Raw genomic sequence first — 12564 nt, 5'->3', positions numbered from 1 at the left:
GTGACCAAGTCACTTCTACTAATAGCTCCTTCTTTGGCCTGATGTCATACTACATGCGTGTGAAATGTCTGGGATGCTTACTAACATCAAAGATGCAATATAAATGCAAGTTGCTATTGACCTCTTTTGACATATTTACAAATAGTCTGCTTTATAGAACACCTCTGTTCAGTCCGCAAGCATATCCCCGAGCTTCCATTTGTGGGTTATTTTAATTCTCCACCTTGCTCTCATGCTGACCACTATGTCGTCTGCCTCCAGCAGTGCTCCAATGAAGCTCGAGGAACAAATCTCATCTTTCAATTAGGCACCCTACAGCCTTCCGAATTTAACAATCTCAGACCGTAATCTCTGGTCCCATTTTGTTTCCTTTCTTTGCTGGTTTCAGTAGTAGTCTTGTTTTTCCCTGTTCCTTCTTTGCAATGGCTGCTGTTCATCATTCTGCCACTCACACTGCCTCTAGACACATCTTTTGTTTCTTTACTTGTCCCATTAGGACTTCCTTTGGCCCTTCACCGCCAACTCCTTTGTCATTTAATCCCTCCTGTCTTCCACTCTATCACATAACTTCCCTTTTGTTCTTTTTCCATCCTTTCCCCCATACCCCTTCAGTACCTTAAAATCTATGGCACTTCTAACTTTTCACTGACCTGAAACATTTACCTTGCTTCTCTTTCCACAGATGCTGCCTGACCTGTTGAATATTTCTAGCATTTTTCTGTTTTTATTTCAGGTTTCCAGCACCTGCAGTATTTTGCTTTTGTACAACTGGTTTCTAAGTTTGTCCCTTCCCAATTTAAGGGTGTAGAAAAGAAAAAATGGTTTCACTGTGTCCGGTGCCACTTAAAGAATCAAAAACGGCTTAATCACAGTAGTGAACAGTTTTATTAACTGCAGTTTATTTACCCCACATAGAAACAGAGCACAATGATCAACACATTATGTGAGTAGTGCACTTCAAATAGCAGATGCCACTGTACTATCACTCCAGCTTCTTATCAAATCCTTAACGTTGGCCTTTCAGTTTTCATTTTTCTTATGGTTTGAGGAGACAGGAGGGAGTTTTTGGTTGATGTCCTGTAAAAGAATATTTGATTTGATTAATAAGAAAAGACCTATATCTGAGACTAGCAAGTTCACTTTGAAGATGGCATCAGAGACTATCTGAAATTATGTTTCAAATTCATGTTTAACCCATTATTTAGTTCCTCACCAACTAAAAAAAAACAACTGCAATGCTCACTGTGGATTTCACTCCTGATTGTTGTACAGTGATCATGGTTACAAAGAGTACTTTTGGACACTTGGTGAAGCAAGAGAAGGTTTAGCTATGATACACTCATAACTGTGATACACCATGGTTTAAAGGACCATGACACACAACACTTAGGCTCACAGACCTGAGAGACAGAAGGGCTTTAGCTGCTTAAGGAATTACACCCAGTTACTAGCTTCAGTGAAAGAGAGGGGTAAAATGCATGAACTACATGCAAAGAACTGAGAGGTGGGTCCTACCTTCCAGTTATCATTCTGATCACTTGTGCTATATTTCTGTTTCTTCTGTTTCATTCCACCCCTGTCCTTGGGAATGCTAGGAAACGATGTTGATCTTTGATTCGTTGCATAACTAAAGGAAATGAGTTATGTGATTAAATAACACAGCTCAGTGATGCCATGGAACTATAGCCCTTTCGGGTGCCTTGCTCCTATAGCTCCTAAAAATCCTAATTATACATCTTCCAGAATGTACTTAATGTGACTAATAAACGGCATGACAACCACCCAGGATCACAATCAAAGTAACTTCTCAGTAGGCGTTTTTACTGTTTGAGTTCAGACACATAGTGGGTCTGATGTAAATATTGCTGCACATTAATGTTGTTGTAGTCCAATGACAATACCTGATAACATACCTTTGTGCAAAGTGCAATGGCTTTTCATCGTAGGAACATTGGAGCAGGAGTAGGCCATCTGGTTCTTCAAGTCTGCTCTATCATTTAATAAGATCATGGCTGATCTGGTTATGGTTTCAGCTCCATTTTCCTGTCTGTCCCCCATAACCCTAGACTCCCTTGCCGAATGATAATCTGTCTGTTAAATTCAAGGACCCATACAGCCTCCACTACTTTCAGGGGAAGAGAATTCCACACAACAAGAACCATTTGGGAGAGAAAGTTTCTCCTCATCTTTGTCTTAAAAGGGAGACCTCTTATTTTTAAACTACACCCCCTGCTTTTAGTCTTCCTCACAAGAGGAAACATCCTCCAGGTATCCACCCTATTGGATCTTATATGCTTCAATAAGGTGACCTCTCACTCTTCTAAATTCTAATGGGCCTAGCCTGTTCAATCTTTCTTGTTAAGAGAACCCCTTTATCACAGGAATGAGTCCAATGAACGTTCTCTGAACAGCTTCCCAAGCAATTATACCTTTTTTTAAATAAGGAGACCAAACTGCACACAGTACTCCAGATGTAGTCCACCAAGGCCCTGTACAGCTGCAGTAAAGCTTCCCTACTTTTACATTCCATTCCCCTTGCAATAAATGGCAACATTCCATTTGCCTTCCTAATCACTTGCTGTCTTTTGTCAGATTCTTTGGTGCATTATGATAACACTGTTACAATTCAGGCTCTCAACACTTAAAACAAATATAAAATAAAAACATAAAACACTAGAAATACTCAGCAGGTCTGGCAGTATCTGTGGAGAGAGAAACAGAGTTAATGTTTTATATGTTTATGACACTTCATTCAAACTCAGGTAGTTTTCATGTACCCTAACTGGAAGCTTGCATTCTAATGTGTGACATGAATGGGAATAACACATGACAAGGTTAACAATTACCCTTTTACTTCGTTATGCCGCACCACAGATTCAGGCATTTGACTCCACCAATTTAGACAGTTTCAAATATTTAATTGGAGAATATGAAAACTTGCAGTGTCAACAATTCCTGTAATAATTATGGCCAACAGTTTAGAATCAATGAGTGGCTTTAATTTTAATCAAAGTTGCTGCATGTATCTGGTTCAATGTAAACTGTTAGGTTTCTATTAAGTGTTGGCAGTGAGAGTGACTGAGCATTGTTGGACAAACACCACAGATGGAAAGTGTGAATTAGCCTTCATCCTAAAGAAATAAAAGGGATGGAAATTATTGCACTTAAATCTTATTTCATTCAGTTTGGATTCAAAAGCTTAGATGTCTGGATTAATATTGCAAAAGGGAACAAATGCTCAACCATCTAAAATCCTGTCAATGACAAGAGATAAAGAGCTGAAGTGTGCTGTTCAGAATTTAGCTCTATGTACAGGAAGAGTGGAGCAGGATTGCCTGGCTGAGGTGACAGTGCAGTAGCTTAAATCCTTAGCAAGGTTCTATACAAAGAGGTGGCAGGAGAATTTGCTCTGGAAGTCTTACAAATGGCATGCAAAAACTCGAAGGCCAGGGTGAAGACTTCAAGACTGGTCGCCCCTGTATGTAATGCAGAGTTTGATGGGAGGGGCAGTGAGCATGGGAGACAGAATCTGTAAGGAGCTTCTCCTCCAATCACAGATTCTGTCTCTCCTATGCTTCTGTTCTAGCTCTTCCAATCACAGGCTCCACAGGCAGAATCGATAATTGGAGGAGCAAGAAGGGTGGAAGGAAAGGAAGTGCATAAGTTACTACACAGAAGTTAGCTTTATTTTCCAGCCCAAATACATTTTTCAATTGCATACATTATGTTTCGATCTGTTACCATGTTTTGTAGTTTTGATTTTCATATGTTTTGATGAGGCTTTGCTTATTCTGAGAGACTTGAGATAATCAGAATATAGTTTCCTTTGAAACTATTTATTAAGAACTATTCACAAAGACCTCAGAGTCCGCACATAGTTTCCAGGACACACACAAGCTCTATGTCTTGATCTCTTGGAGCCTCTTAGTCATCTGACTCTTAATGTCATGCTCACATCATCAATACCATCATGGTGTCATTAACATAACTATTAAATCATTACTCTACATTCCCCACCAACACTCCCCCCACTTCCCAAAGTATAATCTCCAAATTGTTACATTATTTTGTTGAACTATTTACATTACATTCCCAATATCTGTAATTCTGCTGCAATGTTCAGAGTTTCCATCCAACTCCTACCTCCCCCGACATAAGACACTCCCTGGCCCTGACCACACCACCACCCCCACGCTGTCACCAAAGGCTCCAATCTCCAACAGTGTTGTCACCTTCTTGGTGGAAGTGGTTGGGCTCATGCGTTCCCTTATCTTCGCTTTGGATGAGCAACAGGGTGAAGACTTCAAGACTGGTCGCCCCTGTATGTAATGCAGAGTTTGATGGGAGGGGCAGTGAGCATGGGAGACAGAATCTGTAAGGAGCTTCTCCTCCAATCACATGTGGAATAGCAGCTTCTGACAACTGCCAATTCCTGGGTTGAGACCCTCACGACGACTTGACTATAAAAGCTGTGAAACATAACCAGTGAACAACTGACTCAAGGGAGAAATCTTCAGGACTTGGATGATCACATCCCCCTGAAAAGGAAGAGAACTGATATTTTCTCCATAGTAATCTTCTTCAGCATGGCACACTGAGGGAAGGCCTGAGAAAATGATGCATCTTCAACTTCGATGAAGAATTTCACAGTGGTACCATTCACTGCTGCTGTGACGATGAAAAGTAGTCAACACCTGAGACCTGAATAAATCTGGTAGATAAGGAGAAGAATGAAGAATATCCTGAAGACATTGCAGGATATGAAGGCAACTTCCCTGCTACTCTTAGGGTAGGATTTTCACTTTCTGTAGGTAGTGGCATCATTTCCATTCCATTCAGAGTGAGGCTGCTCCGCTGTGGGCAATGGAATTGCAGTGTCAGCATGAGAAGATAAGGCTACATCATCTTCAACAATGGAATAAACCTTCGGACCTGGATCTATATGAAGATTCTGCAAAGTGCTCTTCATCTGTAGAAGGTCTGTAGTTTTGGCCTCTGCTTCTTCACTGAAAGGCAACTTCAGTGTACCCATGACTTGCTGGTGAGATTCAAGTGTGAGCTTACATTCGTACGAACTAATAAGCTCTGAACTTCCTCTATTATTGGTTTGATCCAACTTAGAATTAAGCATCTCTTTCTCCCTGGATAGCTTACTGCTGTCAGCCGGCAATTGATGATGCATCAGTGGGCTCAGCAGGAATAAGTTGGCAAATTCACCTCTCTAGTACCTTCTTCAAAGGTAGGCTACTGGACCTCTGGGTGGGGAGGGTGGGTGGTTGCCCAAAGTCAGAAGAGGACTTCTGATGAAGGTGACATCTACCATCCTCCCCACCCGAGGCCTAAGCTTCTCATTTTCCGGCTTCCCCTATCCAGGTAAATCCTCCCACCTGCCTAGGAATTGAGGCTGGGCGGCAAACAGCTCAAAAATTGGCCACTTAAAGGCCTCAACTGGAGCAAGAGCAGGCAGCTTGTCGGAGGTTTACCCGCCCCAGCGTAAAATCATTGCGGGGTCAGGGCAGAGGGGAACTCAGAGGGAATTCTGTTCCTTCAATTTTACGCTCCACCCCCACCCCCTGCCTAAAAGCCCACCGGTGAGGGAGAAGGAAATTCAGGCCCAGAACGGTTTAAATTCTGCTCTGTATCCTTGGACTTCCAACTCTACAGACCAGAACTGTTTGTTGGCTTCTTTGATTTTGCCTAGGAATCATCAGGTTGGAAAGGTGCGTCCCCTATTTCTTGGGCCTCAAAAGGATCAGGAAGATATTCTAGCATTCTTCCCTTGAATTGTGTTTTAGATCTGCAGAACTGTTCAAAATGTCGATAATCTTCGCAGTGGTATTGTCTGTTGGCACATCTGGAACATTTTAAAACTCCTGAGGCGGGTTTGGTGAGCTTTTCGGTGGACAGGCTCCTGACTTTGATCCTACATACTGAATTAACCCTTCCTGAACCTCGACACCTCTCTGACTTACATCCTGATTCTGTCACAACTCTGCCTGCCTCGAAGGTCAAATCATCTTTGGATTATAAACAAATCTAACAGCATGTCATCGAGCATGTGGACTATGGTATGATCGTGAATTAACATGTCCTTTAAGGCTCCATAGACACAACTGCTAACCAGCCACTATAAATCTGTAATAAAGGGATCAATGGATTCACCCAGCCTTTGGCTCCTCTGATTGAATCTTGCTATATGATTAGATTATTCTTAGGGCTGAAGCATTTATTGGGAGCTCCCAAAACCTTGTAATAGAATGCCAAAATCTCCTTGACATCTTGTCATACCAGCACATCATCAGCTATGATCCCAACTGCATATAAAATGGCACAGACCTGCTATTACTATGCTTTTCCTTATAAACCCAAAGACATTTTGTACCTTTCAAACTGTCTCCTCCAGAGCTCCTATCACTGCCCATGCTGCAGACACTCCATATGTTGGCTAGGATAGTGGCTGTTCAATGGTTGTCAACATTGTGCATGTCTCACTTTGCCTTACCAAGGTACTTTTTGGTTTTGCTCTTCATCATTGCAAAGTCGATCAGTTCCAAAATCTTCACCCATGGGTTACCAATCTATGGCCTCAATTTCTTGAACTGTGGCTTTCAATACTGCTGCCATATTTCGATCTATTACCATGTTTTGTAGTCTTACCATACCTTGATGAGGCTTTGCTTATTCCATGAGAGACTCGAGATAGTTGGCATATGATTTTCTTGAAATTATTTATTAAGAACTATTTACAAAGACCTCAGGGTAATCACATGATTTCCAGGACACAGACTGTTCTGCATTTTGCTCTCTTGGAGCCTTTTAGTCACCTGAATCTTGATGTCATGCTTACATCATCAATACCATCATGGCCTCATTAACATAACCATTAACCCATTACTCTACACATTACATTGCAAGAAAGCTCAGGAGCCTGGATGGTAACTAAATAAGAATAAATTACCCAAAAAAAATTCTGCATCCTAACATTCAGATACTGAATGGCAGACCAATCCCTCCGTGCCAGCCTTGATTATTTCTTAACTCATGAAACAGTTCTGTTTCATATGAGCCCAGTTATGCTGTGATTGAGGGCTTGGGGAAGAGGGAGGCAGAGAGCAAGAGGGTCAGGGAAGCGGCAAGAGGGAGAGGTGGGGAAGGAGATAACGAGGCAAAAATAAATGAACCCATTTCCTCCAATAAACAGATGTTGGCATTGGGTGTAATATGTTAGTACCCAGTGTGCCAATATTGTGGAATGATTGGAAACGGCTGTATGAAATTCGCCAAATGTAGCTCTGAGTTGGAGAATGCATCAAGTGATAGGGTGACAGAAAAAGTCAATAACCAGGTGACTAAGATGTTCCAATCAATGCCCTTCTCATGAGGAATTACAAATTAATATAATGACCAGGAAGTCAAACATTTAGTCTCCCAAACGGAGAATGATAGCATGCTACGAAAGTGCTGAAGGGAGGGGCAGTACAACATCTGAGGTAAGACAAGTCTCATAGATTGATACAGCTTATGAGGCCATTTAGCCCATTAAACCTGTTCTAGCTCCTTAAAAGAGCTATCTAATTATTCTAACACCCCTTGTTTTTTCCCTATAGCCCTATAATTTTTTTCTTTTCAAATATTTGTCAAGTATCTTTTTGCTAGTAAATGTCATGCTTCCACCATCCTTGTAAATCATAACTTGCTGTATAAAATACTTTTCCTTATGACATATTTCATTGTTTTTCTAATATTCCTAAAGTTTTGCCTTCTGGTGAACGTCCCTTCTGCCACTGAAAAAAGTTTCTCCTTATTTACCCTGTCAAGACCTTTTATGTTTGTAATCACCTCTCATCAGCTGAAACTATAAATATTACAGTAAGGGGTGGTGGTGGTGGAGTCGTAATGTCACTGAACTAGTAATCCAGAGGCCCAGGGCCATGGGTTCAAATCCCACCACAGCAGTGGGTGGAATTTAAATTTAATTAATTAATAAATCTGAAATATAAATCTAGTCTCAGCAATGGTGACTATGAAACTATTTGGTTCACTAATGTCCATTAGGGAAGGAAATCTGCTGTCCTTATCCTACATGTGACTCCAGACCCACAGCAATGTGGTTGACTCTTAACTTGCCCTCATTTCAAGGGAAATTAGGGATGGGCAACAAATGTCCACATCCTATGAAAGAATACAGAAAAAAAATTGTAAATGCACACTAGAGTCAGGAAGCTGGTGAAGAAATGTAAACATGGGACAAGTTCCCCTTGGAAGAACTGCTTATGTTGTGATGTTTGCAGGATCAATGGGACAGCTACTGGACAGTTTACTTATCCCAGTTGTGACTGACTTTGTTCATACCAGTTGTTTATTTTTCTGATTGCATATGCTAGTTCCAAAATCCTATATTCTGTAGCTTCCCATTGAATACCATTGCTTGATTCAATCATTTACGAATGATATAAAGCTGCACCAGCCACATTGGGGTCTCCAGAGATGTGATGGGTATTACCCACGATTAACCATGCAAAAATTCATTTGGTCTATTACAAACTCACATAAACTGCTTTTTATACCTGTCTTTTCTGTTTCATTGTGTCAAATAGTTGGAGTTTGCAATGAATCTGATATTAGTTTACTATTGTAAATTGAGAATTACATTTAGAATTCAAATTTGAGAAAATACCAAGGCACTAAGGAAAAAAGGTATCCTGAGTTCCTCTTATAAAATTGAAAAAGTTGCCCACAAAAACCAAAAACTTGCTCCTGAAGTAGACCTCAACAAAATTAAGCTAGTCAACCTTTTTTTCCCTCAAAAAGATCCCTCGGAGGAAAAAAAAATTGACTCCTGGTTCTTACCAGGATAATGTCATAGATGATATTAATCACTCCTTCCAAGGGAATATAAAAATTGCTGCTTTTTTTATTAAATTCCAAAATCCCCAAATCAGGATAGTTGTATGATGGTGATAGGCAGATTCTGAAAACCGGTAAAAGATGCCTAGTGAGTTATAAGATGCTGGAATAGAAAATCAATGTTACAAATTGGCAAAACAACCAAATTAAGAAATGAAAAGCTGTAGCTGTTGTACTCTTTTCAGAGCTTTGCAAGCTCTCTCTCTCTCTAACCACTGCCCCTTAATAACCAATGACTTGAAGTAGAAGATTAGCCACAATTTTGGTGAATGGAGGAACAGGCTTGAAAGATTAAATGGCCTACTACAGCCCCTATTTCTTATAATGTCAGAAGTGGGGATGTTTGTTGATGGCAGCACAATATTCAGCTTCATTCACAATTCATCAGATAACAAAGCAGCTCGTGCCCACATGTAGCAAGATTTCGTCAACATTCAGGTTTGGGCTGAGATGTGACACAATTTCCAGACAATGACTATTTGCAACAAGAGAGAGACTAACAATCTCCCCTTGACATTTAATGGCATTATCATTGTCCAATTCCCCGACATCAACATTCTGGGAGCCACCATGGACCAGAACCTTAACTGGACCAGCCTCATAAATATTGCAGAGAGTGACTTACCTCCTGCCTACCCAAAGATTTTTCACCACCTATGAGACAAAAGTCAGGAGTGTGATGGATTGCTCACCACTTGTGCAGCTCTAACACTCAAGAAGCACAACATCACCATATCCACCACCTTCACATTCTACATATTCTCCACATTCACTGTCTCCACCTCTGGCCCAATGGAGTTGCAGTTTGTGCCATCCAAGGTGCATTACAGCAACATGCCAAGATTTCGACAGCACCTTCCAAACTTGTAACTTCTACCACCTAGAGGGGCAAAGGCAGTAGATACAAGGAAAAACCAACACCTTCAAGTTTCCCTGCAAGTCACACACCATCCTGAATATCCTGAATTGAAAACAAGTCTCTGTTCTTCATCATTGCTGGGTCAAAATCCCAGAAACCACCACCCCCCCACCGCCAAACAGCATTTTGGATGATGTATCTATACCACATCAACTGCAGCGCTTTAAGAAGGAGGTTCATCACCATCGTCTTAAGTGCAAGTAAGGATGGGCAATAAATACTGGCTTTGCCAATGATGCCTACATTCTATGAATGAATAAATGTTTTAAAATTACATTTTTCTATTATTTTGCATTTTTTTAGTGCCAGCAGTTGACCTGGCAATAAATCATGTTTTTTAAAAAAAATCAGTAACCCAATTAACTTCTCAAAGATTTTAAATATTAAAGAATGAACTCAATAGTATTTTTCTGCTAATTTAATGCATATTGAGAGAAGCAATGTAAAACAATGTCCTACGTTTTTGATTCATAGTCCTTCCAACTTGGTCCACCTGGAGTAGGAGCCATTACCTTAGCTAGTCTTTCTAGCATGAGAAGATTGGCTGTTTCAATACTGCCCTTTTTCATGGGGACTTCCTGTTAAAATAATCATAGTTAATTCAGCAAGTGAATACTTGGCAAATGGATGCTTCTGTGAAATATATAGGAGTCAAGGGAGTGAAAATTCTCATTGTATTATATACAGATTTTGTGCTCATGAATAATATTTTTATTTAACCTAGTGCAGCTTTTATGTACTAATGGTATTACCATCAACAACATTCTTGAGGGTTACCATTGACCAGAAGCATTACTGGGCCCACTACATACATATTATGGCTACAAGAGCAGATCAGAGGCTGGGTATTCCATGGTGTATGATTCATCACCTGACTCCCCAAAACTTTCCTACCATCAACAAGGCACAAGTGTGATGAAATACTCTCCACTTGCCTGGATGAGTACAGTTTCAACAATACTCAAGAAGCTCAACACCATTCAGGACAAAGCAACCCACTTGACTGGCACCCCATCCACTGGAGCTGCAATGTGGCTGCAAGATGTGCCATCTGCAAGAACCACTGCAGCAACCCACCAAAGTTTCTTTGGCAGCTCCTCCCAAACCTGACAATCAATTCTGTCACTCTTTTGCAAGGTCACTGCCAAGCCCCAAACTTCACAACTTGCACCCCGCAGAAAGATCCCATAGTAGCTACCAGCTACAGAGCTCAAAACAACTAACTGAATTAAGATGTAAAAAAGTAAGATTTAAGGCTAGGCCAGTGTTATATTTCATCTGCACAATGAATAAACTCTAATGATTGTTAAACTTAGAATCCTGATAATGTAAAGGCCAAAATCAAATGACCAATATGTTACTTTACTCAGCTCTGTTATTTTCTATTGTATTTATGCATTGTACTAGGAAAAATGATTGACTGTAACACTTACCTCAATTTGGTCCTCAGCCATGACAGAAGTTGATTTTAAGTAAACCTTTGATGAAATGAAACCTGAGGCTTCTATCACATAAGTAGGTCAGAGGCAGCAGGCTTAAGGGAACAGCACCACCTCTAAGTCACACGCCATTTTTCCTTGGAAATATATCACTCTTCCTTCATCATTGCTGGTTCAAAATTCTGGAACTTGCTCCCTAACAGTACTGTGGGTGTACTTTCACCATATGGACTGCAGCAGTTTAAATAGGGAGGTTACCGCCATCTTCTCCAGGGCAATTAGGAATGGGCAGTAAATACTAGCTTTGCGTGTGATATCCAGATTCCATGAGGGAATTACCATTCACCATTTGTTTCCTGATTTCGGCTACTGAAATGTTATGAATATTTAAACTACTCCCATACATCGGTCAGGTTTAGCTTGTTAAATCCTTGTTCTAAGGCATATAAAGGCAATGTGCATCTCCGTTGACTTCAGCCAAATTCATTATTAGAGACGGAGGGCAGTATGCAGAAAAGCAACTGAAAAAGTCATGCAGCGAGAGGCTTTTGATACTCAATTTGCTCCTCACAAAAAGTGCTACATTGATGGATGACCAAGTGAAAAAAAAAGGCAGGGAAGGACAGCCAGCAAAATATTAAAAAGACACATAATTCTCAGCCAAAAATGGAGTACCACCAAGTTTCTGACAAAGCAGCAGTCTACTTAACACAGAGCAGAGATGCAGAACACTTTTGTGTCACACCCAATTTTCCCTTTTATGTGGAGTCATACAACAATAATAAGTTGGCCTCATCTGTCACTACCCCAAAATGCCTGCTTGCTGGGTTTTTCAAAAACTGATTATGATCTTGAATATCCTTTTCGGTGCAACAGGGCTTGAATTGCAACACTTTAGGGATGAGAATCCACGTTATTAGGTGAGGAAGCCTAAGATTAACTCTGCATCTCTCCTACACGGCACATTGACAACATAGGTCAATGTTCTGCAGGTGGAACCTGTGTACAGACTGTGCACAAGGCTCATAAAGCTCTAGCATTTTATGTTATTAATAATAATAGTTCCAGAGAGCACCTGATGAGTGCTTTAAATGCTCAGTGCCTGCTTGAGGACTGATGAGAAATTGCTGGATGACATCCACCACAACATAGGTCCACCCTTCATTGAGAGATCTGCTGTAGCATGGCTTCTAAAATCCTATCTGTTAAACTGGTTCGCTCAGCCCCAAAAGGCATATTTAGCTCAAAAAAAAAGACAAATATTTATGGGCAGGCAACAATCCTTTAACAGCTCCTGAC

At 40.7% G+C, this 12564-nt stretch overlaps 1 protein-coding gene across 1 annotated transcript in view; it reads right to left on the bottom strand.

Annotated features, from left to right (window-relative positions):
* Positions 1 to 911: 911 nt before the first annotated feature.
* LOC121268948 overlaps positions 912 to 12564 on the bottom strand; it is a 38041-nt gene continuing 26388 nt past the window's right edge. The window contains exons 7-9 of the mRNA XM_041173252.1: positions 10286 to 10404; positions 1516 to 1627; positions 912 to 1077 (exon numbers count right to left, since the gene is read on the bottom strand). Coding sequence (XP_041029186.1) covers positions 1021 to 1077; positions 1516 to 1627; positions 10286 to 10404 — 288 coding nt within the window. The 3' untranslated portion in view covers positions 912 to 1020. The remainder of the gene's footprint in view (positions 1078 to 1515; positions 1628 to 10285; positions 10405 to 12564) is intronic.

The sequence above is a fragment of the Carcharodon carcharias genome, chromosome 23, assembly GCF_017639515.1.
Source record: "Carcharodon carcharias isolate sCarCar2 chromosome 23, sCarCar2.pri, whole genome shotgun sequence".
Taxonomy (NCBI): Eukaryota; Metazoa; Chordata; class Chondrichthyes; order Lamniformes; family Lamnidae; genus Carcharodon; species Carcharodon carcharias.
The sequence above is the reverse complement of the archived record's forward strand: the minus strand, read 5'-3'. Positions and strand labels throughout refer to the sequence as shown.